Source organism: Vidua macroura, chromosome 3, assembly GCF_024509145.1.
Source record: "Vidua macroura isolate BioBank_ID:100142 chromosome 3, ASM2450914v1, whole genome shotgun sequence".
NCBI lineage: Eukaryota > Metazoa > Chordata > Aves > Passeriformes > Viduidae > Vidua > Vidua macroura.
Window position 1 is genome coordinate 75,390,250 of NC_071573.1, and position 25,588 is coordinate 75,415,837.

At 37.1% G+C, this 25,588-nt stretch overlaps 1 protein-coding gene across 10 annotated transcripts in view; it reads right to left on the reverse strand.

Annotated features, from left to right (window-relative positions):
* Positions 1-183: 183 nt before the first annotated feature.
* Positions 184-25,588, reverse strand: part of LOC128805774 (uncharacterized) — a 196,092-nt gene continuing 170,687 nt past the window's right edge. For all 10 annotated transcript variants that reach the window (XM_053974672.1, XM_053974670.1, XM_053974676.1 and 7 more), the window contains 2 exons: positions 6,674-6,780; positions 184-483 (listed from right to left, as the gene is read on the reverse strand). In XM_053974672.1, coding sequence (XP_053830647.1) covers positions 213-483; positions 6,674-6,780 — 378 coding nt within the window. In that variant the 3' untranslated portion in view covers positions 184-212. The remainder of the gene's footprint in view (positions 484-6,673; positions 6,781-25,588) is intronic.

The following is a 25,588-nucleotide window of genomic DNA, read 5'->3' on the forward strand; positions in this document are numbered from 1 at the left end:
AGGGAAAGCAGTAAAGACAAAGAAGCCAGACAGCTGACAAGCATGCCAGTGTGGACAGTAAAAAGCTCAACGTGTCCTTGGAGAGGAAGGAATGTACTCCAGGATTCGGTCTGGCATGCCCCCAAACCTGAACAGATTACTTTCTGACGATCAATACCTGTAACCACCAGAGGCCTGTTGGAGTGTTTAAAAAAAAATAGAAAAAATCAGCTTCAAAGAGACCTGGTCCCAAGCTCACATTTTATTTTTGCCACTGGGTGCTGAAGTAAGAGCTTTGGACAAGGCTCATTTTTCATCTCTTTATAGGTGTGCGGATTGAATATGAAGTGTCGCGGCATGTTCTCAGGGCTTCGCTCCGTCGGTTTCCTGTCCCAGAGAGGAGCACTCTCAGGATGACACTTGTCCCCATTGACCAAAGCTGGTATCAGATCTTTCACAACAGCCTGGTTAATGTCTCCTTTAACATCCATGACTCCTATCCACCTATAAAGGAAGAAAATAAAATCCTTATTGTTTTCTTAATTTAAGTCTCGTTTCCTTTGGAGAGAGATAGAAAAACCAAGAAGGTTCCTCATTTTGTTTGAAATGTCACTGATCAACAGTTATATCCAAATACAGCTTAGCTATTTTAGTAAAGTACAGTGGGCTTTTTTTCACATATTATAGTATACCTGAATAGAAATTAAATCTCAGATTTTTCCCAATAATATAATTTAATCACAAGCACATGCTGAAAAAAATGCATTTAGACATTACTATGAGTAGGAAGCAATAATTCATACATGTTTCTGGAGTCACAGAGTGTTCCATATAGTTTGATGTCTCCAATTACAATTCCATCTTTTCCTCTCACAATTAGCTTAATTTTCTTTTGTCTTTCCCCCATTCATTTTTCAAATACCGCAAGGCAGTGTATATTTTCCAGAAAGAACTGATGCAATCTGGTTTTTTTGTCCATCTACCTTCGTTGCTGTAAGTGACTGATCAGAATAAGGGAAAACAGAAAAGAACAGAAAATCTAAGCAGCTTTTTAAGGAAACAGGAAAAAAAAAAAAAAAAGGAAAAAAAGGAAAAAAGAAAGAAAAAAGGAGTGTATTATTAATAGCAAGCTCCAGGATGATGGATGAAAAGAACAACAATATCCTTTAATCATAAAGCACTAACATTCCAGCAGTGCTGGTAAGTGACTGGAGCAGTGAAACCATTTGAGACTTAAACAGATGGATTAGGAAAGGTTCCACTGTGGGTTCCTGGACAGATTTCAAAACAGCAGCCTGGTTAACTAATGCACAAAAAGCAAGTGATTCTTCCAATCAATAAGCTTTTATGTAAGCATATTTGAGTTATAATATTTAAACACAGCAGACAAGTGGGGAATCAGAAATTCCTCATGCTGGGCTAGAAAAGCAATAAGTTTTACTTGAGTCTGGAGATCTCTTTTTCCCAACAAATTGCAAAGGGATTTTATAGCTAATGTTGTCACCACGTGTTTGTCAATACATTAACAGCTCCTGATGGTTTTGTGAAAATGATGGTGAGTTCAAGTCCAAAAGGTGGTTTTTTTTACAAATATTTTTAAAATAATCCTTTAGGGAGAACTTAACTAGATTTTCATTGAATGAAGGAAACTACACATAAAATGAATCATTGACTAGCTTTCCTAGTGAGCACCCTTTCCACAAATAATTGGAGAGGGAGTACAATCAAAAGCCCAGGTAATAGGGGCTGATTCCCTTCAGCATGATAACACTTACCCTATGTAAGAAACAGAAATGGAAAATGGTAATGGTTTTAGATGGATATTTTTGCACATTTTTATTTCATAATATCTTTTACAGGAGGTTATAATTTTGAAGGAATTACTGGCGATGACTACTATGCCTCTTTCTCTTAAGTGCCCAGTTGCAGATAGAAGTATGATACTTTAGAAAGATTTTTATATAAAATGATGGTTATTATTATTATTATTATTATTATATCTAATAATTTTCATTGTTCCACATATAGAAACAAGCACCACAAGGGGAAATTTCAGGCACAAAGGAAAATTTCAGGATTTTGTATGATGCTTGGAGTTCTAGGCCATATTCTCTAGTATTCTGTTTATAATCAAGAGACATGCAAATTTATACAGTTCACCAATACAGGCTTCCCCTTCCCAGCTGAGATCTGGCTACAACATATTTGATCTTAAATTCACTTATTCAGACAGGAATTTTGCTTATTTTGCATCATGTCATATCCTTTAGGGAACACGCTGATAGTGCTTCCTAAAGACTAACTTTTTAGCATTTTGAGTTTTCACATTTTGGAATATCTAGTAGATTTTCAGAAGAACTCTTTTTGAGACTCTTCATGGCTATCACTTGTAAAAGTCAGAACCAAGAGAACACTATGGATGTAGACACTGATCATGAGCCCCAATGGAGTTTCAAAACCCCTCCCCCCCACATCAATATTTGACCTAGGAAGAAAGAACTTTCCAATTTTTCAAGACACTTCTGAATCAAATGTCTCATTTAGTTACAAATGCGTCCTGCATTTTGCCAGCATACAAATTAGTCATTACATGGGTAATATTTGTCACTGGCTTCTTGCCTGCTAGAAACCAGGAGATAAGTGCACATTTTGATGTCTCAAGGACTTTGCTCTGGCCTGAAGTATCAGACTGCTGTGGTGCTAGGACTTTTTCCATCAAGGAGTTTGGACTCCATGACCTATGGGGTTGCTGGCTTTCCTGGCTCCCCTTTAAATTGCCAGCCAAGACCTCTGCTTAGTACATGTGTAGCTCTGAATATGTGTATGTATCTGCCTCGAGGTTTACAATACAAATGTTCTTCATAAATTGAAAAAGGATACTGGGGGGAAAAGTGCCTACAGCCCCAAAGCAATAAGTTTATTTGTCTGCACTATTAAAATAGTATCTTTCAGTCCCCAGCGTACGACCCTCACAGGATTAAATGTCATTCATTGTCAGACAGTAACTAAATAGTTGACAGAAGCTTGTAGTAAACTTGTAGTATACAGTAAAATGCTCTGAAGACAGCAAAGAGTTCCTTCCAATTTTCTGAATGGGGTCTTCCCCTTTCTGAGACTAAAACCCTCTTTTTCCTTCTCAGTGTACATACCAATTGTAAGTACAAAGTCTTTTTTCTTTTCCTCTTTACTAGTCTGAATTTCAGTCTGAAGGTGGAGGAGGAGGAAGAGCATTATAAGAAGTCCTGCTCTTGCCTTTCCTCTGGGCCAGTTTGTCTCTAACTCAATCCCCATCAGCACACGCTGTGTGTAGTGTTTGGAGCAATGGCAGCATAAATTCTCTCTGCTTTTTCTAGTTATTCAAATTCTGTGACATTTTGTGATGATCTGAGGGCATGTTTACAAGCAGTAAAAATATACTGATGTCATGAATAGACTAGAACCCAGATGCTATGATTCAACTTCAGCTGCCAATTACTGCTATTTTGAATACAAACAAATCTGAAAGTAAAAACATCAAATTAAGGATATTAAATATGTTAAGCAGATTTTGAAGTATTACCCTATTTCTACTTTAAAGGGAACTACAAATTCCAGAAAAGGAATAGAGTTTTTGTCTACAATTAATACAGTAAATAGTATTATATTCTGTGTAGCTCTTAGGAGTTCGGTCCCCCACCGTTATCTGTGGGATGCTTCACACTGCCACAGTAGGGCAGTTCAACATTTCAACCTCTTACTGTAAAAATTAACCTGTTTTTTCTAATACATTTTGAACTCTGTTCACAGAAGCCCACATTGCATGAAATTCACAGGCCCCCACAGAGATAAAATAATTCTCCTTTTTGGTGCACTGCTGAGGAATGCTAAAAATAGTTTAGCATACCAGGAAAAAAAAACCTCCTTTGGGGACTGCAGAGTCTTTGCCTCACTGGAAAGGAAACAAATAGATAAGTATATATGTGTACAATTGCATCCAATTTCTGTATACTACACCAAGTAGTTAGTCTACATTCTGGAGATTCCTGAATCTCCCACCTATCTAATTATTATACTTCTGTTTTCCAAATGTAAAAGAACACTGCATTAATCTAAATTGCTGAATAGCTAATAGCTGCTGTTCCTTCCATTTACTGTGAAAACATCTTAAATGTTAACACATGTAAGAAGCATACAATTTTGTTTAATATATAGATATATGTGCACATAGCTAAATGAAGATGCATATATAAGCATATATGTGTGTAAAATTTTTTGCTGTGAAAAAAAAAATCCTCATTGTCTTCTATACCTTGTTTGACTTCAGTTTTATTTGCATCACGGGCATAATGCTTACATGGAGACATCGAGCCTGAGTCACAAGGAGGACAAAGGTTTTTCATTAAAACCTTGCTGATTAGCCCCAAAAATGACACTGGTGACCTTGGAGACAGCACTAGTTTTCTTCACTAGAAGCATGGAAGATTTAAAACTGTTAAAGTCCTGATGTGCATATATATACACAGATCTCAACACTTTGATCCGCTCTACTCTCTTCCGAGTTATTTTTTGGACTATTTTTGAGGAAGATGTATCAGCAGTAAGACCAGTTATAGTACATTTCATCTTGAAATGTTCCTATATATGACAATATACATGAAAGGCATTGAATCACATTTTTCTAAAGAGCACTACAAACTTACTGGAAGTTGAATAAAGGATGTGTATGTTCATTACTGGCTGTGGTGAATTTCTTTTGGGATGCTGTGTGTTTTAACAGCCCTTTATTCCTGTCTATATGCCTCTCTGAGAGGAAACAGTTTTATTAGATGTTGTGGCAGCCTTCAGATTATATTCACACAAACAAACAAGCTATTACTTGATGCCAAAACATTTGTATGGGTACTGAACAATCATCATTAAAGCAGTCAATATTAAGCATTCAGAAATGGTTAAAACTTCAAGGCATTTAGGTAGATATAGGTTTTTCACTGTCTAAAAAATAAAAGAGCTTTTAAAACTGGTTTTCATCAATCTACACGTTTTTTTTTTCCTTTTTAATCAAAGTATTCTGCTTATACATAAGATACCATGAACTCATCCTTAAAAAAAAGGGATATGTGAAAGTGGAAATGTTAAACTGTCCTTTAACCATTGATTTTAAATATTACCCCGAATTAAGAATATAGATAAATGAAAACCCCTGTTAAGATATTACATCTATACGTAGCACACTTTTTAACATTCACTATACATGAGCGTAATCATGTTTTTATTCATGCAAATGTTTTTGTAGGAAGCACCTGTAGTGAACATGGTGTTGTAATGAGATATGTAGGTCATATCATAGAGAATGACTGTAAAATTTAGCCACTTGATGCACTTGCAGGTGTGAAACATCTCAAAGGCTCTGTTCTGATTAAATGAATTTCAAATTCTGTGACAAGAATTAACATGCCCTGTGCAGGACTGGGTGCTGAACACGCAAAGATATTTATAAATTCCTCTTGATGCTCTTAATATTAGGGTAATCAGTTTGCTCTTTCCATTTGTAATATTTATTTCATGCAGTACAAGAGATTGCCATTTCAAACTATCTCTGTTTCCTTGGCTTAAGGAAAAAAAAATAAACCTAAGGTTTTTTTTTTTTAGTACAACTGTCCCCTAGTCACTGTCATCACTGTTATCCCTAAATCATGAGGCTGAGGACAACACAAGGCCAAGGACAGAATTTTGCATACTCTTTGTATAAAGTTCTGCTTTTCACAGCATTTTTTTTTTTTTTTTTAATTTTCACACCAAAGTCAACTTTGGCTCAGAGGATAGGTTTCAATATCATGCCTGCCTCTGTCACCAACAGACCAGTGGCCAACAGAGGGCCATGCTACTCATGGCCTCTGCCTTCCATCCTCCAGGACTTACCAGCCCTTCATCTCCTTGCAGACCAACCACTTGGACCCAGAGCAAGTCTACTGCATTTGTCAGAAGATGCCTTCACTCTCTCTCAGCGCTCCACTTTTCTATGTCTTAATCTGGCTCCTCTAAAGAGTCTAGGGTTACTCAAGTCTGAATGACATTCCTAATCCACCAGTAGTTAGAGCTGAACCATGGCTCAAGGCTTTCCTGATCCCATAGTCTAGAAATGAAGCTTGGTATCTCTCTCAGAAGAGCCCAGGCTTTATCTGGGCCATCAAGTCAGCCACAAAACCATGCGAGTTAATTGGAAGCATTAAACTGAGAAGGATTCCAAATCAAGCCATGACCGCTATTAGCAACTGAGTACTGGGGTAAAGGTGGATAATAATTTTTTACTATACATAATGATTGTCTTAAATTTGCACATTAGGCAAATCCTCAGACAGTGCATGGGGTCACCAGAAATCATGCTCTGAGGTTCAGCAGTTGCACAAATACACAGAGAGCTTACGTGAACCAGAGAAATGAAACCTGTCCAAGATCCTAAAAGCTCCCAAACTGACATGCAGCTTTAATGTGAGCAACTGTAAGATGATTTATTTTTTTTCAGATCAAATACACAAAGTTCTGGATGTAATTCTGTTAAGCAGTTTTACATCTTGCCACTAGGACTTTTATTTTTTTTCCTCTGTGCTAAGCTTTAATATCCTTTCAAATGCATTAATGTGTCCCCGGAACAGATGCTTAGAGACTCCTGCACGCTTTGAATATTTCCACTTTAAAGAGGGCTTTCAATACTTACTGAGAGTCCATGTACCACCTCACTGGCACCAGAGCTTGTAAAACACTGAGGAAAACAGCTCCTTGCCCAAAACATGTCCGATAAGAAAAATCTTGCTTCAGGTCATCCTACAGTTAAGGAGAAACAAGAGGTGGGACCATATAAAACATCTCTTGGAGATTTATGCAAATATTTGTTTCCCTTTCAGTTGACTCCCATCTCAGAGGCTTGCATTTGAATTTCAGGTGTGAGCAGTTTCTATATGCCAAAGAGAAACTGGGGCAAAACCAGTAAACTCCAAACAGATTCTTTCAAAAAGCTCTGTGTTCTTTTTGTCTTTAAATGCTATAATGCAGCTCAATATAATGGTAGGAGCTAATCTATTAGAAGGGTTAATTTCAGACAAACAAGATATGACTTTTAGTTAAAGGTTCAACATGCAATGCCTACATTCCAAGTAGGTGAATAAGCCTGAGTTTTAATATACCTTGCATACTTTCATTTTTATTGCAAAGAATTTCCACATAAAATATCTAAATAAGACTGCATGTTATAATAATAATTCATAGTAGACAGGTAGGGCTGAAAAAAATGTCACTGTCATACTATTTTTTAAAAAAACTATTTGTTTTGTAATTTGATTCTTTGAACATCTCTAAATGCTTAGTTGAGTAACTTTGGTTAGACACCCTAGTGCTTCTCAACTGGGTTGTATCTTAAAGACGAACTGGGAAGAAATTCTTGAAAATTAGTCCTGCATGCAGCAGCAAATATCTTCTAGTGCTCTGGTCATATTGCTGTACTAGCATGCAACCACAGAATTATCCCACTCTCTGCATGGATCTCAAGTGCACTTCCAAAATTAGTTCTTTCTTTCCTAGCAGCACTGAAGCTGCTTGGTAAATGCCTTTTACAGATCTATTGACATTCATGCTTTTAAAATAATAACTTTATGGACACTCCAGATAATGAAATAGAGTTCATGAGAAAATGTAACTGACCATCTACTTACTTGTGGGTCTGAGGAGGGCTTTGCACAGAAGCTGGCAAAATGAAAATGTGGTGTGCAGGAAGGATGTGAGGATTGATTTGCTATGCAAACTTGACAAAACTCAATGGGGAATTTTCTAGTTTGATGGAAACAAAAAATTAAAGCTAAGAATAACAAACAAAATAACTGTAGTATAAATAAACCACAAAACCACCACAGCATGTAAGCTTAAGTGCAATAAGAGACATATCATCTCTTTAAGTTGAATAAACCCCTCCCAAAAAGAGAAAAAAAAAAGTGCATGCAGACTCTGAGTTGAAAAATCTATTTTTTCTAAGGGATAGGACTTTCTAAGAAGTTGCGTAAAGTGCATCTAAACGTGCATTAGCACATGGCATGAGGAACAAAGAGAAGAAATTTGAGCTGTGCATGCAGTTGCAGGGCTAGGAACTTACTGGGATCACATGGATGTTGTGGGATAGCTTCCACAACTGCAGTGCTGCAATAGGTGGATACCAGACCTTCAGGAGGGATGGGCTAGGATGGAAAGGAGGAAGAGTTTGCCTGTATGTGAAAGCAGCAGAGATGCCTGGAGCTGTGCCTAGGGGTGAGTGATGAGCCAGCTGAGACTTTGTGGGTCAAGAGTAGTGTGCAGGCAGACATAAGCAATGTTGCAGTGAGTGTCTGTTGCCATCACTACAGTGCAGCGTATTTTGGTGAACCCCTTTAGGAATCTATGACTGAAGAGAGGTGCACAGGAATCAAAGGCATGGGATTTTGCATTCTATGCTTACCACAGAAAAATGCTCAAAGTGAGGACTCTCCAGAAAAGTGCTAAAGACAAAGACTTCTGCCTAACAGTTTGTGCTGTGTCAGAAGCAAGTCAAAGGAGCTGGCAGTTACTAAAGATAAAGTAACACTAGAAAGGAGAAGCAGAGCTGGAAGTTTGCAGTGTATATTGCCAATAAGTCAATATATTAAGGAAATGCAGCTATAAATTTCCTGGAGAAAAATATTTTTTTTTTTCTATAAGTTAAATTATGCTCCATGTTTTCTGGTAACATCTATTTTAAACTACACTCTATTGTAAAGGCAAGATTTTAGAATGGTCTAAATTAGTCTATGGTGATTACCCACATTGTGCAACTTACTACTGTTTTATTAATGCAAGATTAAAGATAATACTTTACTGGAAGAGATAACAGCAGAATTAACCTCTATTTACCTTGACATAATAAAGATTTAATAAAACATGGGAAAATGTCAATGAACAGCATAATTATTCTAACATGAAATTTAAATGTAACTTAATTCTGTATTCTGCATATTTAATGCTTTAAGATTAGTCATCATTGTTCTTTTCTCCCTCTTACAATGCATACTTAAAAATATTTCAAGCAGACTCAGACAACTTGCTTATTAAATGTATACTAATTTATTTTAAGTTTCAGATGCGTTAAACCTACAACTCCTTTTTTTTTTTTTTGGAGAGATATTCACCAAACCCTTGCAACTAACACATATCTCCATATCTCACCCTTGTCCAAATTTTTTACTATTGAATCAAAGAAGATCCTTGCAGTTTTATTATATCAGACAGGCATCAAAGGGGCAGAACACATAGGATTGAAAAATAACACAGCTGCACTTTGCAATGGAGTGCTCTGTATCTGGCCGTGTTTTGTTGTTCATGTAATACTTTTCAATAAACAAAGATGTCAATCAACTTTCTTTGCAGCACATCACATTTCAGATTTAAACCACTTCAGACACAGAGCTGCCCCAAGCTCACACGTTTAACAGATAAAAATTCAGCTTTCTGTCAAGGCAGAATATAGTATTGATTGTAGACTGTATTTAGGCTGGTGTCTGTTGGAGCTATATTATTTTCAAACTCATACAAAGTCCACTATGGAGATATAACACAAAAAGTGTTTCTTTTCTAGTGCAATTTTTTTAAACTTTCTACATTGATTAGTGGCAATTTCTAAATAAATGACAAAAAAAAAAGCAGCCAGGGTTAGAGTCTATCCAGAAATCAGTGATGGGGGAAGTTACAAAAACACGATAGTAATCATGAAAACTTTGATCACTTGATTTGATTCTAGTGCTTTGCAAATTAGCATAATTATTCAAACATGCTTCATTAAAAATCACGACTGTACAAGTCCTTCAGTTTAATGATCCAAGAACATACAGAATGAGCTAAGCTTTAAATAAATACATCAACTTTGTACTAGATGGCCATGTCAGAGACTAGCAGGTTATTTATTTTAAATAAAATACTGAATGCTCTCTTGTTCCTTGCACAGTTTAGGAGACTGATGACTTGCTAAAGGTGCAGCATGTTAGCTAGTATATTTTACTGCTTATCCTCACATCCACCTGTACTTCTCCTGGGATCCCATAAGGTTGGATATCATGTCACTCCTAAGCTACTGGGAGATTGCCATAAAATCCCAGTAAATCTCCAACTAATTACATTTGAACTGTAGGTGTCACAGTTGGTTTTGACCTTTAAAGTTTGGCAGAAGTTTGACAGTCTTTGAGCTGGCCCCGCACTCTGCAATACTTTTTCTGTCAAAATTTAAAGGAATGAATAGGCTGCAAAATTAAATATGCATTAAAAAATAAACAAAATACCCTGCTTATTAATATATAATGTCCCAGAAAAATCAAAGAAATACACTTATCCATGGCAACCAAAATCCTTGAGAATGTGCTGACATTCTCCTAAATCGTAGCTGACAAAACACCAGTTGGCATCATTGGAGGGTTAAGAGAAACTTAACAAATTTGACAGAGGAAAGGGAAAACAAAATCCAAGTTAAGTTGTCACTCTCTGCTTAATTTCATATATACATATATCTTGAGACATAGCAGGGCACCTCTTGTGAGTCAGGTTCCTGTTAGATTGTTACTCTTACTGTAGCTGTTTAGTTTGGGACTTTGCTTTTCTAAGTAAAGTTTTTTTCACCCACAACAATTATCTCAGCAGTGAAGTAACATTTTACAGCCCCACTTCCACCAAAATCAAACAAAACAACCCTCCCCCCAAAAAACTTCCAACCAACAACAGCAACAACAAAACCCACAACTGGTTGCCAAGAAAAATACTGCATAAAATATCTCCCTGCTGGCTTTCCAGCCACAATTCCAAATGTCCTCCTGTCCAGACTGTGAACATCCCAGCTGTCATCCAGGGACCTTCAAAACTGAAACAAAGTCATGTGTCAGCAATAGTAATAGCTGGCAGAGAAACCTTTGTGGAATCATGGAATTGTAGAATGGTTTGGGTTGTAAGGGTACCTTGACGATCATCAGCTTCCAGCCCCCCTCCTGTGGGCAGGGACACCTTCAACTAGACCAGGTTGTTCAGCTCCACCACAACCAATTCGGCCTTTTTATTTTAAAAATTCAAACAGAAATTTGCCAGTAAGGAAATTAAGGATATTAAGACTTTTTACATTTAAAAAATTGGTCTTATGGGTCCAGAAACATTGATTTAAATGAAAATACTAAAATACTTTTGAAGGAAAAGGGGATGACTTTTGAGAGGGTTTATTATTTCTTATATTTGCCTGCAAATCATTATGTTTCTGCAAACTCTACATGGGTTTTTTCATACAATTTTGAATTAAGCTTGTCTTAATCCAGATTTGAATCTCAGTGACAGATTATTAAAGTAATGTGTTTCATGCTGCCTACATGTTGTTAGCTATTATTTGCAGAGAGGCAGTTTTTTGAAAACTCTTGAACCAAATGCTCTCTTTCAATGAGGATTTTGTAATTTAGGGGGAAAAAGACATAGTAGGTTACTGCAAACTCACAAATTGTGTGGGAAACAGGAGTCTACAAATAATCATGCACACTTTAGTATTGTTTTTTGGTCCTTAGGGAAAATTTCATCTTTATCAGGTCACTAATAAAAAGAATTGGAGAATAAAAGGTTGAGTTTACTTTCTTTTACAAAGACAGGGTAAAAACACTTAAAAGTTGCAAATAAGGGAAATTAATTTCAAAGGAAAGGTCAAACATAAGAAAGAACATCTCTAAAATTATTTAACTGTTGAGGTCTAGCTATGCTAATTATTTCACAATTCCAACTACCCTGTGGGGTTGGTCACAAGAATTTACTGCACAAGACAGGACTGGCATTCTCTGGAGAGATCCTGGTGCTACGTGCACTCTCCTTTTTTTAAAGCAGGCTACCCAACCTCTCTCCCTCCCATTGGAATGTGCAAAATAATAAGCAATGAAAATCTTGATTACATTTCTTTCCTCCTCCATGCTGTAATTTCCAACCCCTTCTTTTCCTGGCCTCAAGAATGATCAAGTACAAAAACACCACATGGTAATGCAGAGGATTAGAGCATTTCCCACCACCCTGCCCCAACCCAATTAACCTCTTTTAATTAATATTTCTCCTGTGTTGCTTAATTTGCACTTCTTATTCTGGCTTTTTATGGCTTCTTTTCCTCACATTTTGAAGACACACAGGTAAAATTTGTCAGTAACAGTCTTTGAAAAGCAATTCTTTTGTAATAATAATTTTGAGATTATAATGGTTACTCTGCCATGAATTTAGTGTAAAGACACACATGACATAATCAATGCAGAAATTCACAATGAAGAGCTTAAATTCAATGGCATGCACCCATACACTCAGTTTATTTAGGGAGATCCTATTGGGAACACTACCATGGGGCTACAAAAGAAAAGAAAAAGCCACTATAAATTTTGAAAGTCCTTCTATCATAGAAATGTGAGAGATTTCTCAGTTTTAGTATTTGGGCAAGATTTTCTTACTGTCTTACAATAACACTTTTTTTCTGGTGATCATGGGGACAACATTTTTGTTCATGCGAGAGCCCTAGATCAAATGATAGCTGAAAGACTCTTTTAAATTTATGTAGCCTCAATTTTCAGCCTACAGGTCATTCAAGCTCAACATTTCATTAATGAAATGCTGTCGATATTTCCCTGATATTGCCACAGGTTGACATATGGCATTATTCCAGTGTAAGATTTTCACACATTAGTGACTGGAAAATCAAGAATATTCCCCAAGACACCTGAGGTATGATTAATTCTCTAATAGTATTTCTGTATCAGTTTGAGAGGAAGAGAGGGATCTTCCAGGGACGAAAGAAAGTGGGAACATTAGAAAGAAGACAGCCTTGGCTTCTTGCCTGGAGCACTGACTTGGCCAGCTGCCCCACATGACAACCTTTGCCATCCTGAAGCCCAAATAAGATGCCAGCAGCAAGGCAACAGCTTGTAATGTACCTTGAGCAGAAATAATGGCAACATTATTCCATGAAAGCATCCGTGAGAAAGAGGAGTTAGTGGTGAGGGTAAAATAAAGGTGAACATGTTCTATCTGTTGGGTTAGGGATGGGAGTCTGTCACCATTTTTGAAGGTTAAAGCAAAGTTAGGGGAAAAAAAATGGTGCTGAAGATTTGATAGAGGAAGCAGATGCTCAGGGTTGTCCTTTGCTAAGTTCAGTATTAAGGCCAACTTTCACATGTATAAAATTAAGAAAGCTGGACAGATTTGGCATCTGAAAAGGTCCAAATCTGATGAGGTCTGGTCCTCATCAGGTATGCATGGACATCTTAGCAATGGGAAACAGTTGTCAGCGAGATTGTCATTGTTGAGACACCCAAAGCCTTCAATCTAGAGTATCTATTTCTGTCATAAAGTAACTGTCTTTTAATAGAATAAAACACATCAACTGCACATGATCTGGCAGGCTGAAGAACAATTAAACCTCTTTCAGGACCGAGCTTTGCAAAAAAACCCTCATTTGTTTCCCGTTTTCCCGCATTGTTTTGTATTTTTGAGGCATCTACAATCAAAAAGCTAAATGGCTAAAACAACCTAAACATAAAATCTGCAAAATCATTTTCTTGCTGGCTAAGCATGTATCAAGCAGCACCACTGATGAAAAGCAACAGTTGTTTTTTAAGCCCTAAAATTTGTAATGGAATTTGTAATGAGCTGAAATTTGTGATGGGAATGCTGACAAGGCCACTAACCAGCACAGATTTAGCAGTGCTGCTACAACGAACAAAGTAAAGCAGTACTAGTCTTGCACGCAAATTAGACTGTCTAATGTATGAAAGTCCACTGTCTCCTTCTAACATGAACTTCATTATCAGAAAGTTGTTTTGGATTGCTAAGCATAGAAATGATGAAAATGAATGTCAAAGACAGCCCATCCAACACATTAATTTCCAGTTTCAGGGAGACAGGATGTGCACAGCTAGACAGACAGAGACAGACACAGAGAAAGGAGTCCTAGTATTATAAATATACAAGATATATTTAACTCATCGCATCTCTTATGCTATTTTTCAGTTGTTGTCAATGTGGTATAGGCAATGTTTTTATACCCCTGTGTATTTATATATGAGTTTCTCTTACTGCATATTACCCTTGCTGCAGAAAAAATCTTTGCTCGTGATGGGAAGTACAGCTTAGTTCCTTTCCATAGTGTTTTTCCTATTCACTGTGGGCTCAAGAGTGCTGAGCCAGTGCAAGAGCAGAAACCAACACCTTTCAGTGTAGAATACTGACAAAGAGACGGAATAGAAACCCAACTCTTGTAAGTGGAAAATCCTGCTCTGGAAAAGAAGCTGTGTTGTGGTTTCACCGCAACTAGGTCCCACACAGCCGCTCACTCACTCCTACTGCAGGAGGGAGGAGGAGACAATCAGAAGAATAGAAGTAAGAAAACCCTTGTTTTGAGTTGAAAACAGTTTGATGGATAAACTGTTATGCACACAAGCCATGCACACAAGCAGTACAAAAAAGGGAATTCATCCACTGCTTCCCATGGGCAGGCAGGTGTTCAACCATTCCCAGGAAATCAGGGCTCCACTGTGCTCAGTGGTGACTTGGGATGACAAACAGCACCACTCTCAATGTCCACCCCCTTCCTTCTTCTTCCTTCAGCTTTATATGCTGAGCATGGTGCCTTTTGGAGTGGAATGTCTCTTTGGTCAGTGGGGATCAGCTGTCCCAGCTGTGTCCGCTCCTAAGTCTTTGTGATCCCCAGTCTACTCCCTATTGGACTGGGGTGAGAAGCAGAAAATGCCTTGACTCCATGCAAGCACTGGTCAGCAGTAATGAAAACATCCCTGCATTAACAACACTGTTTTCAGTACAAATCTAAAACATAGCCCATACTAGCTACTGTGCAGAAAATTGACACTATCCCAGCCAAAACCAGCACAAAGTATGTAGGATTAGCCATTACAAACCTTAAGGTCTGGTGAAAATAAAAGTTCTAATTGCTTTTTGCCAGTAGTGAAGCAAACCATAAAGAGATGCATTAAGGGACACAGAGCATCTCATGGCATATAATGGATATGCCAAATTTCAGAAGTAGCTTTTGAATGAGAAGAGTTGGAAAATTTGTCCCAGAGGCTCAGTTGCACATCAAGTGCAAGGCCATCCTCTCCCCTCACCAATCTGCCAACGCTTGAAAAGAAGAAGCTTGCGAGGTGTTCCTGGCTGTGCTGGGTCACAACATGATGGGAAATCAGAACAGCATGAGAAGAACCTTGCAGAAGCTGCACACATGTGGCATACACCAAGGGCAGAAACATGTTCTCTAGAGTTCAGGAAAAAATGATCCTTAGGCTCTAAAAGCCCATGCAGCTTTGCTTGTCTCTTGAATGATGCTATTCTGGGTGCATTTAAGCCAAAAAAGATCAGTAAAACTGGGATTTGATTAAAATAAAATTTGCAGTGCACATACAAATACAATTAATACCTCAATATGTAATTCCATTGAAGTTGTATGAATTTTACCAATATATTTCTCAAGAATTATTTTTTCTGTGCAATGACTGAGTGGATGTGAAACATTCTGTTCTTTCCAAATGAGCACCCAGGGTATATCTATCCTCTTCGAGGTTAGAGGCCTAGCTGTCTCATCAAAACAGCATTTTTCATGGTTTCTGCTTGTACTTTCCAACAATGTTCTGATATAATAAAAGTATAGCTTTTTTTGTTATAGCACTTATTCATCCAGATTCAATTCAGTACATACACACTGCTGACAATAACAGAGATCAGAGGAAAAGATTGCCCAACCATATTCCTATTTGTCAAAGGAGATGCTCTTTCTTTAAAAAAAAAAAAATTAAAAATAGATTTTAGTTTCTTTCTTCTCATTTTGATCACCATCATAAATGACAGCCAAGATAGAAGCAATAGCATCAAAATTTAGATTTGGCCTGATCCCATATTCAAAGTTTTGAGATACTTCAGGATGCTAATCTCAGGATTTTGATTTCTATCCTTGCAGAGATGAAGTCTCATCACATTGTGCAGATGTAGGAATATGGCCAAACTCCAAACCACACAGGTTTTTTACATTCAGGGTGATTGGGCAGATCCACAATCACAAATTTCTGTAAAATTGCATGTAACTCCATGGCCAGTGTGATAGTGTAACTGAATAGTGTTCACAACTGATAATGCCTAGTAACCAAACTGCATCCAGCTTTTCAGGTCAACAGAAAGGTTTCAGGATCTGAGCTATACTGAAAAGAAGAGCATCTAACCAGTCTATAAACTTCCTATTGGTCTTTAAAGCAGAAAACATCATGAGTGGATTGTTAGATGAATTTAGCAGCAGGGAAGCCTGCAGCTCATCAGCTTTCTCTTCCTCAAAAGTACTTATTGCAGTCAAGAGGAATTATTGCTGGGGTTCTCCAAGCATGGTGATGTTTTTGTTATAATAAAAAACTCTGAACAATGCAATTGCACCCCCCACAATTATCCTTTTTGTTTCTCCCCTGCAATGATGTACTCTTTATGATGTGCAAGATTTATACTTTGACATCCGAACTACAATGCACAGAAAGAGAGCAACAAAATAATGGCTGGTATTGCTTGCCAGATGGACAAAGCAAACTTGAGTGAGGCACACAGACTAGATGAGCTGCTTTTCTTCACGTACTTGCTTCTCACATTCTTCATGGGAACAGCTTTCCCTATAGAAGCTTGTTCATTTATTTATGATGACCACAAAGTCTTCATCACAAATTCACATTTTGCTTCGAAAGAAAAAGACTTTTGCAGAAATACTGGTCATGCTGTCATCAACAGGACGCTTCTTTTAGCTCAGCAGTTTCACAAGAGTTTTCTTAACAAGCTCCAAATAAAGAAAGGGGCCTGAATAAAATGTGAAGACAAAGTTTTCAGAAGTCCTATCCTGCATGTGAGCACACCTAGGTGTTGATGATCTATGACCCTGTAAGGAAATGCTGCTGTTTCCTTACAATCGTTGTGGATCTTTGATCAGGTTTGGAAGAAAAAAATCCTAGCCTCTGCTGGGCATCTCTCTCTCATTCCTAGCCAATATGTGGAGTAGAAGGAGAGATTTCCACCAGTACCTGCATACCACCAGCAATGTTGGTGTATGCAGTCAGTTTTTAGCTTGTTAGTAACTATTGTCACAGTCAGTCTTCCCTACACATCCAGCAGGAAATATCTGGCTATCAGCACTGCTGAGCAGCACCATAAAGTAATGAATTGACATAATGATCAATAATGGAAGGAAAATGGCTGTATCTATATCTATAAGAAAAAGAGAAACAGAAGTGTGACATTTCAAAATTTAAATATTCCTTCATTTTTTTTTTTTATTATGAAGTATCTGAGAAAGGTAGACAAGAAAAGCAACTTTTAAGCCAAATCCAAAAATGGTCATTTAAGCAGAAACAATTGACAGTACAAGAAATACTCACACTTCACCTCACTGTTGATTTGATTCTTGAATGTGCTTGGTGTGTAAAATAATGCAAGCCTATAATAACAGAAGACAGGTAATAAGATTTCCATTTTCTGTTTTGCTACTCCCTGGCTGGAAGACCAAAAAAGATATTTCCAACCTCTAGATTTTTTTTTTTTTATTTACAACCTACAAAACAGATACAATAGAACAGAATCCAACTGTGACATTTAATTAATATTTGTAAAGCAATAGGACATCAGTAGACAATAAGAATTATATATTTGCCAAGTACACATTTTGTTCGCCACAAAATACATCTGTCAATAGTTGAAGGAAATGCAAGATGTCTTTTATTCTGCTCTTGGAATGAACCTATTTCCCTTTATAAAATGTGTTCCATTTTATAGCAATCTTCAGAGATTGGTTCCCTCTATCTTCTTGCTGATTAATGCCTGAAAAATGTTTCTGTGTTTAAAAAAGTGGCACAAATGGGGTGAGGACTGCCCCGAAAAGAATTACTTGACAGGCATGTTATTCACATGATTCTGATAAAGCCCAGTGTTGTTTTCCTTGGGGTAAAAGGGGTTTCTTCCCTTACCATACAAATAGCATAAAATATGCAAATAAATCTTGCATTCAACAAGTCAAATATTCTGCATGTTTAATTTACAAGTTAACAAAATTCAAACCATTTTAAGAGCTACAAGCCTACCATAAAATAAAAGACATAGCACATGACAGAAGCTGTACTTTTGTTCATTGATAAATTATCTTCTAGAATTCACATTAACAACCACATTACTGAAGTGCTCTCTAGCCCTCCAGTGTTACAGTTCAAGGTAATATGTGACAGATTTGAACATTCTTAAGGAAGAAAATCTCCAGAGTGTGTAGATGGCAGCTTTGCTCACCAGGAGATTACAGTGGCTTTTATATCTGTTACAAACCTGCAGTTACACTGATAACTTCAAAAGTGGAATATTATATATCATGCTAAAATTCTCCACCAGCCCATTATGTCCTTTCTTTGTTTCTTCTGTGCTTGCCTTTTTTTTTTCCCTTTTTTTACTTTTTTTTTTTTCTTCATTTAGCTATTGCTGGCTTGCCAGAGATCTTGAACTTGAGAAAGGTTAGACATCACAATGCTGAAGCAGTTTGTGAGCATCAGCAGATTTAGCTTGTAATTTCATTGATCTATGTGGGCTTGCTGTTTGCAAACCAGCTGCTGCACTGTTTCCCCACAGCTACTGATCTGAGTAGCATTGATTTTTTCCCTTACATTAACATAGCATTACTTCTTTAATGGGCATTAAATGACTGGATGTAAATACAAACAGGGCTTCAACAACAAAAGAGGGAAAAAAAAGCATTGGTTCTTTTTATTTAAAGAACTCTATTAATATTTTTCAGGAAAAAAAAAATTAAAAGCATGAGTTATTGATCAAGATAAATGCTATTTTTAGTGTTGTGATTTCCACACATTTCTTTTGCCAAGAAATAATCTTTTTTCCTTACTGTGTTTACTCATAGTCCAAAATGTTGCATTTATAAAGATTGCCTTTTTGGCTCAGTAAAAATAGTAACATAGATTTTTTAAAATAATCATCATACAAAGCAACACAAAATCTCTTCATTGTGCTTATTCTAAAACTAGATTAACCCATTTCAGTTTTGAAGGAGATATCATCACTTAACACTCACTATTTAACTATTTAAAAAATGAAAGGACTTCAGTTTAGACAGAGTTGATGTGAAATCTGCAGCACACCATGAACTGAGTATCTCATGTATAATATACTTAATATAAGGTCATAGTCTTCTCATATGCTACTGTAGTCCTTTAGTGGGTGGTGTTTTAAAGAATCTTACAGATTCAACATTCAATGCAGTGTAGAAAAGACAGTAGGGAAAAAAGTAAAGCAAATGATAAAACCCTGACCAAACTCAAACCCCAACCCCCAGAGCCAATTTGCTCAGTCACTTATGAATGAACCCAATCAGCCAAGGGTTCCTCATCATCTTTAGAAGTAGGTGACAGCCAGCAGAGATATCCATACCAGAAGGAGATGCAGGACTGAATGTTGTTCCTCTTCATGAAGAAGAGACCGGATTGAGAGTGCTGGGAAGGAACAGGCAAGAGCTCTCAAAGAACACCAGCGGTGGGTTACAACCTTCTGGGCCACAGATGACAGTAGGCAGCAGTGTCAGTGCTGTAATTAAGAGTGCCTCAAAAACACAGACACTCCAGTAAGATCTAACAAGAATGTGATTTAAGTATTTATGAAGAAGGATTTTTATCTTTTATGATAAACACAGCTCTTGTTCTGGCCATGCAGCCTGACTGCCCTGAGGAAAAGGTCCAGTGACTGACAGATGGGAATTCCTCGTTCTTGTGTAACTCTGTCTACTCCTATACCTAGAGAGAGCAAATCATTCCACATGGCTGCTGCAGGGATGGCTATTGTATCCTTACTCAGAGAGCAGATAAATTATTCTCAGTAGAATATAATGATGTAAAATATGGTGCTGGAACTGAAAATAACCCATAAAATGAGTACAGAAATTTATACTTATCCAAGGTAAAATATATGTGTTGTTAATCTAACCAATCTCTCCTAGCCTCACAATCTTCTTGACTTGACTAGCTAATGTTAATGCCACTTTTAGCAGATATAATTTCCAAATCATTAAAAATAATATTAAGTAACACTGGCCTCAGTGTGAATCCTTAGAGCATCCCACTATTAACCTCTTTCCACTTATAGGAGAAGACTTTCAGTGCAAGTTTTTCTCCATCATTTACCCATTTTTTATTCCACTGTGAATTTTGCCTCTTACCTCAGTTATATTTTCCCCTTCATAGTCTTGTATGAAGGATCATATCAGGAATTTTTTGAAAATCCACATAAATTATGTTCACTAGGTCACCCTTATCTTCTAATTCATTAACTTTTCCAAGGCACTTCAGCAGGTTAGAGAAGTATGCTTTCCCTCTACCAACGCTGTGCAGGTGTGACCCTATTAGGTTATACTTATCCATACACTGAACTATTCTATCCTGAATTAGACCCTCAATCAGTTTCCCTGGAAGCAGGGTGGAGTTCAATGGTCTTAATTTCCAGGATGTCTTTTTGATCCTGTTTTAACAACAGACACCATATTAGAAATTTTCCAGACATCATTGATCTATATCATATCTTCCTGCAAGTGTCTCTTCTATTCTGATGTATATTCTGCTATCTGCATTAAATTATTTTCCATTTTTATGTGTCTTCCAAATTACTCAGCACTTCCCTTGAAAAAGACCAAAAATTTTGCTAGTGCTGCTCTGCCTCTAATATATTTAGCACAATATATAATAAAGAAAAAGGTGAAATTCTATATAACTATTGAACCCTTTTTCCAGGGTGAGTGTGTAAATATAGTTTTAGTTTGATATTTTTTGTTGGTTTTAATTATTTTTCCCCCTCCAAGTACTCAGATGAGCAACTATACACTTTTTCCTTCAAAGTGATAAAATCAGTTTTGCAGTTTTGGGGAATTTTGGGTTTTGTTTTTGTGGATAGACATGGACCATCAATCTCAATGGATTATTTTCTAGCTTAGCTTTGAGCATTCTTCTTGGACAAAGAGTGGAAAGGAAGGAACACCACCATACATAATAACTGGTCACACTCACCAGCAATATCCAATACCAGGAGTTATTAAAACTGGATTTCATATGAATCTGACAAATGACAGAAAGAAAGAGATTGTGAAAAGGTATAAATTTGTATTCTGGTCTTGCAGGAGATGTTCTTGGTCTATGCTTTAGGTACACAGGTCTTAATGATCAGGAAATATTGTTGAACACGATTTTTAGTGAAAAAGTATTGAAAATTCCCACTGAAATGTGTACATGGCTAAGTAAAGGTCAGTAAGCTATTGAGTAAACCTGAAGTGCTCACATTAGAGGATTAGAAACTGAGAATTTTCAGCATTCGGTGAAGTCAGTGGATTTTCCTCTAGAATTTGAGACTTACTGTCCCTAGCAGTCAGATCTGAGTTTGAATGGATGAGAAAATTGAAAAGGAACTTCTAGTGAAAATTATGGGTTTGGTTATGAGCCAATATAAAGCCAACATAAAGTCACCAAGTATGAAAGCCCAGGTTTCAAACTATACCTCACTTCTACAACAAAACCATTATCCTCACCTGGGCTTGAATTTCATTACAAAAATATCACATCGTTCTAACTGTAATTATTAAGGCATATTGCTGCTGCCTTTGTTTTCCCTTCAGATAGAAGTTTCAGTTTCATCTGTGTTCAGAGATTCTATGCGCTGCACTGTTAAGCACAGATTTCTGCTTAAATTATAATTCTATCAGCTTTAACATATGAAAATAGAACACATTTTAATGTGTGTGTTGAACATTAAATCATTTTTGCTTCAGGGAAACTCTGGTAAACAGTAACTGTCAAAAATTATAATGACACAAAATTAAAATAATAGAAAATAGTCTGTAACAACAGCTTTTCTAATCATGTTAACAGAAGTTCAGCTCTGCATCTTCTAACTATTCCTTTACAGAAAGCAGGAAGGTTGAGTAAAAAAAGCTCAGGTACACAATTTTACACCATTGAACAAGAAGAGCTGGAAATTATCTTTGCTACCATTCTTTGCCTGCTTACTGTGAAGTGCACATCAATCAATGTAGGAAAAATGGGACCAAACTAATATATGTTTTTTTTTTTTTTGTTATGACAATTAGAATTTCATTCAGGAATTTTAATATGTAAATATTTTTTACACAAAAATACCAGAAAATATAAGAATATCATTTAAGCCCTGTAAACTGGAGTAACTTCTGGAAATCTGCATTAAGTGAGAAAGAAGCTGATCTGAAGAAATTAAACTGCAGCAGAAATATTGACAGGCATATAGATTGAATTACATGAATATGAGATACATACAGACTTGGAGCAGTTCTGCTTAGATCAATGTCAAATGGATTTCAAGATTACCTTAGTTTGGTTTTTATGGCTTGTTTTATTTTAGATTTTAATTTGAATTAGTAATATGAAGTAAAATCACTATTTATTAACTTTCACTTACAAACAAAAAAACCATCAAAACAGTAAAAGCTTATCTGAAGTTAAAACCTTCCATTTTGTGGAGGCTAGGTAACAATAATTTGTATCATGACACAAATTATTCAAAAGCAAGACATAAAAACTGATTCTTAAATGTTTCCACCTATTAATGTGGCATATTACCGATGTCGAGAGGCTGTAAGTGTATGGTGAGGTTGTATTGCCCCCTATAGTCACTCTGTGTCATCTGGGAGGGGAGTAGGAAGAGAAAGGGAAGAGTGGGAGAAATTGCCTGACCTACTACACCCTTGGTTTGAATTCATCCTTTGGAAAGGATGGTGGGGAATAGTGGACAAACCTTAACACTGCCATGCAATTCAAGAATTTGAATGCACTAATCTCCCAGCACCTACAGATGACATAAAATGTACTCTCAAATTCAGCTTAGAAGACCTCTGCAGCCAGCCCCTGTGGTCTGGTCTGGCTGTGGTTTTGGTGCCTTTGTTGGATGCCAATATCTGCATGCTGGTGGCACACCAGGGTGCCAGTGTACCTGCCCTGTGGACTCAGATGCAGGAGGTGGCTGGCTTTGGTTTACCAGCAAAGGCAGGAGGTCCCACAGGTGATTTCTCTTTTCCTCTCACTGGGCACATCTTTGGTGCCTGAGCATAAGAGGGACCAGTCATGCATTTAACTCCAAGGCACAAAGATCTCTAAAGCTATGCCTGAATTGTGGGGTACACAGAGTGCCTGCCCTTTGAAGCAGCTTCAGCACAGAGACCAGAAAGAGAGAGAAAAAGCTCAGATAAAGGTTCCTCTTCTGCAGTAGGAGCAAATGCAAGGAGCACAGACAGTTTGTTCGTGCTGCCCATGGACACTGGGGTCGTTGCTCTTTTAGACCTATGAGCCTGGGTGGAACAGACTATTTCCCAAACCTCTGTAGAACAGCATGCTACTCTGCCACCAGCACGAGGACAAAACTGCATTCATGGTCTTAGATTTTTCCAGTCAAGCACATCTTTCTTAACTTTTCTGTCAACTAAAAATTGTTATCTCTCCATAAAATTAATCAAATCTCAGCTGCTATCCTACTACTGTTCTCTTATGAACATAATTATGCACAGTATTCAGTATATCTTTTAATAGGCACAGACACAATATAACAAAAAGCATTAAATTCTTTAGGATCTCTTAAAAATATCTAATCAACTACTGGTGTTAGTGTGCCAAGGATTTTATAGAAATGGCAAATATTCAATAAGCTCAAGATCAATACCATGCTTTGTAGGGTGCAATACACTGTTATCATTATTTTTCATATTTCTGGGGACAGCTTTTCTACTAGCACAATTCCAGGCACACCTTCAGCTAGAAAAAGTTATTGCTGCTCCTAAGAGGTGATAGCTCTCATTTTTTAATCTCTTACCTCTTTCCCTCTGTTGGTACAACCCTGTTTGTAGTGACACAAGAGACTGGAGAACTTATGGAGCTGAAATCCTATGCTTTTTTCTTGCCATACTATTTTTGGTTTGGGTCAGTTTTTGAGGCTCACCATGTAGTAGCACAAGAACTTGCACAAAGGATAGAAGAAAAATAAACAGTAACAGAAGGTTATGGCACCAGCCTAATTTTATGGAAGTAATATCTTGTGCCAATTGGAGGGGGCTTTTTTGTATGTATGCTTTCAAGAATATGAGTTGTCCTTAAAATGTATTTATATTTTATTTGGTGTAAGAAAAAATATTAGGAGCGTTCCCATCCATGTACCTTAACAAATATTCTCTATCTAGGCAGAAACTATAGTCCTGCAAAGTGGAGCTGAACAACTTGCTTAGTTTTTGTGACATAGTCCTATATTAAATCTTTATTTTACTATGATGACTAGAGACTCAATAATGACTAAGCGACTGATGAGATGTGATTGCTGCTTACCCAGCAGATCAATACTCTCTCACTGCCTCCTGATGTGTAGGGGTGTATCCTGATACATGATAGTATTCAAATCTTTGATTACCTTACTCTTAACTGCAAGCTTTCTGAAGCAGGATCAGATTTTTGTTCTATTAACCCTGTAGCCAGCATGAATTCTGCAGCTCATAAAGGTATGAAGTTAAGCAGAAATATCTTTAAAACTATACCCCCTACAATTGTACAGTATTCACCAGAGGTGTCTCATCTTCTAGTTGTCTCACCTAGAAAACTAACCTTATTCTTGTAGTTTTTAGTCTCTCAATTTACTTTTCTTCCATCTTATCTATACTGAAGTACTGTTGCTTACTAGATATCACTGTCTAGAAATTCAGCTACCACAAACTTCTAACAGTGATTGTTGCTCGTCCATTACCTGTTTTCTTTTGTCTAAATTGATCAAACATTTTTCTTCAACTGATCCAGTCCAAAGGACATACAAACAGTATGTCCTGATACTCAGGAAAATGGAACACCTTCATGGTGCTAGCGGTATTCTGTGCATTCCTGTTAAGAACCAGAAATCACCGTGTGACACGAGTCTGGCCCCATAAATGTGTAACCAGCTTTCAGCTGCAGTGCACTACCTAACTGGTGCAGAAGACAACGAGACATTTGGGGAAGCAACATTTCTAAATGCCAAACATCCAGAGATGAGCCACTAAATCTTATGAATTATCCATGCAGAGCAGACAGAACATTTGTTTTCAAGGTCAAATGAGAAAGATCCCCTGACCTGTATGGTAAACTACATGTTAATACATTTATCCATCTTTGGAATGTAAGGGACAAAGTCAACACAGAGAGAAATGAAGCGGTGGGGTAAGTCTGTCAAGCTACCAAAATCATTATGCCATCTGTTTTACTGGCATTTTTTATGTCTGTGCAGGGCATGCTCATTGAAAAATAGACCTCTTATTCAAATTTGAGTTTCTTCCAAACTCGAATGCAGTATCAAATATATTTACATTCTTTGGATAACTCTTAATTGATTTGGTTTTATGTACAGCTTTTTTCATATTCATTTAGTCACCTCAGTCACCTCATAACTAATGCAACAAAAAGTAAAAGAAATGAATATTAAATTTCTTAAAGGGAAATTGCAGTAGTGTCCCTTAAAGCTTCTGCAATTTCCCCCAGGCTTCACC